General features: G+C 43.0%; 1 protein-coding gene across 1 annotated transcript in view; it reads right to left on the bottom strand.

Annotated features, from left to right (window-relative positions):
- LOC143027562 (DE-cadherin-like) overlaps nucleotides 1-2,500 on the bottom strand; it is a gene marked incomplete at its 5' end in the record, with an annotated part of 100,513 nt that overhangs the window by 96,720 nt on the left and 1,293 nt on the right. The window contains 1 exon segment of the mRNA XM_076188872.1: nucleotides 1,851-2,019. Coding sequence (XP_076044987.1) covers nucleotides 1,851-2,019 — 169 coding nt within the window.

Raw genomic sequence — 2,500 nt, forward strand, 5'->3', positions numbered from 1 at the left:
TTATCAAGAACACAGCCGTGGCACACAAATACGAGTGTGTGTGTCTGTGCGTTTCAAGAAGTCCGTTCACGGTTTGGCATACTTCGCGATTTACCACTAGCCATTCTGTCAAATCAACCTTAGCACATCTCTCTCTCTCTCTCTCTCTCTCTCTCTCTCTCTCTCTCTCTCTCTCTCTCTCTCTCTCTCTTATTTCCTATCTATGTGCTATTTGATTTTTTTCTTATAGGATTTTAACAATCCTCTGAAGAAGGTCTAAGCGAAACCGGTCAGGAATAAACTCGGCCCTAGACCCGTGTCTTACTCTTCCACCTTCCTCAAAGATTATAACAACGATTTGAATAGATTCTATGACACGTGGCAACAGCGCTTTTCCCCCGCCATGTTGCCACGCCGAAGTATTACAGGTGAGACAGGTGAAATGGGGTGTAGGTAATCGTTGTTATAGTCCTCAACAGTGATATTCACTGTACTATACAACTTCCTTTACTATATACAAAATAGAAAAAATAGCACACAAATGGGAAATAAGAGAGAAGCATGCACTAAGATCGATTTGGCAGAATGGCTAATAGTAAATCATGACGTAGACCACACCCTGAACGGACTCGTTGGGGCGCACAGACTATGACGATAAAGGCTCTGTGCTCGTATCGCGTTTCTTTTGATAGTCTCATCGGCAACTACCATTTGCAAAACAACACTTAGTTTCACGTTCTAGTTTCTCAGGACACAACTGTCATTTTACGAGAATACTCTGGGCGTAATGTTAAGGAACGTGGGGGAAAGAAAAAACAAAAAACAAAATCATTGCACAAAAATAAACCATAACTCAGCTACTTACCTCGCAGATTCTTAAACGACAACTGCGGTAGTCTGACCTATCCATTATAATAGTCTACTTACGTCCTTTCTACATGTCGTCACGCGATTTCAATCAGCTGAGAGGTGGCCCCTCGTTAAGGATACGTTTTACACGGTGCGGTCAATGGTGGGTGACGCGCATCCTACTAATTGGCATCCTATTAGGGTAAGCGCGTTGGTAGCTTCGGTTAGAATGATCAACCTCGTACTTTGTATCTCTAAAAAAACAGCCCTATTCAAAAACAAAGAATTAGTACCCTAGAAAATCGTTTGACGATCATCGTTGAGTCATGAACGATCATCGTTGGGCGATAATTGCACCGAGCAAAACGTACCTTTAACCTGAACAAGGTAAGGCAAGTCCTTCCACCGCATTCTTGTCTTTAGTCATAATCTTCATCTTAAACTCCTCTCTTGGCCTTGATCTATGACCTTTACAGGACCTTTAACCTTAATCTTGGGAGAGGGGGAAAGTAAATTCTATATTGAATGATATTTACCTGAATCCCCAGTCGATATACAATCCTGACCTTTATCTACTGATCTGACATTTATATACTGACCTGATCTTTATCTACTGATTTTACCGTTATCTACTGATCTGATCTTTATCTACTGACCTGATCTTGATCTACTGACCTGACATTTATACACTGACCTGATATTTATCTACTGATCTGACCTTTATCTACTGATCTGACATTTATATACTTATCTGACCTTTATATACTGGCCTTATCTTAATTAATGACCTGACCTTTATCTACTGACTTGACTTGACATTTATCTAGCGACATGACCTTTATCTACCGACCTGGCATTTTTCTACTGACTTTATCTTTATCTACTGACCTGACCTTTATCTACTGACCTGACCTTTACCTACTGATCTGACCTTTATCTACTGACCTGGCCTTCAGCCGAGAACCCGTCTTTTACCTGCAGGCCCTCTTGCTTATATCTAAGTCAACTTCTTGTCCCCTGACCTTTCTCGATGGCGTCCACGAAGAAGGTATACTCTGCTCCCGTGTGCTCGAAGTCCAGGGGCTTGACGCTGTAGATAACGCCTCCTTCATCCACAACGAAGTGCTCCGGGTCGCTGACACTGTACTCCAAGAGTCCGTTCTCGTTTACGTCGTTGTCAGTAGCCTCCACCTACAGAAGGAACAAAGAACTTCACAACATGAAGGACTGGCGTCTATGCCAGGAGGTGCTGAATAGCTGCGGCCGAAGCCGTCACCTTTGCCCTATGATGAGCTTGCACTGTTGGGGGCAGGTAGTGCACAGTCACTGCTGGGAATCGGAGAAAAGTGCGGGATTCGAACCCACAACTAGGCGAATGCGAGACCGGCACGTTTCCCATTAAACCATCAACACCACATGAAATGATGACTACAAAAAGGTGATGACTTCAAGATAACCTTTTCCTCATTCTCAAAATAATTTTACCCCCTTTTACATACCATTCAGTTCCAGGGGGAATATGAGAAAATTCCATATTACAATGTGACTTTCATCCCTCCTTCTCTCATTCCATTCCCCTCTTCCTTTATGTGCTTACACACACACACACGCAAACACACACACACACACACACACACACACACACACACACACACACACACACACACACACA

This window comes from Oratosquilla oratoria, chromosome 8 (assembly GCF_046742065.1).
Source record: "Oratosquilla oratoria isolate Oo_2021 chromosome 8, ASM4674206v1, whole genome shotgun sequence".
Lineage (NCBI taxonomy): Eukaryota > Metazoa > Arthropoda > Malacostraca > Stomatopoda > Squillidae > Oratosquilla > Oratosquilla oratoria.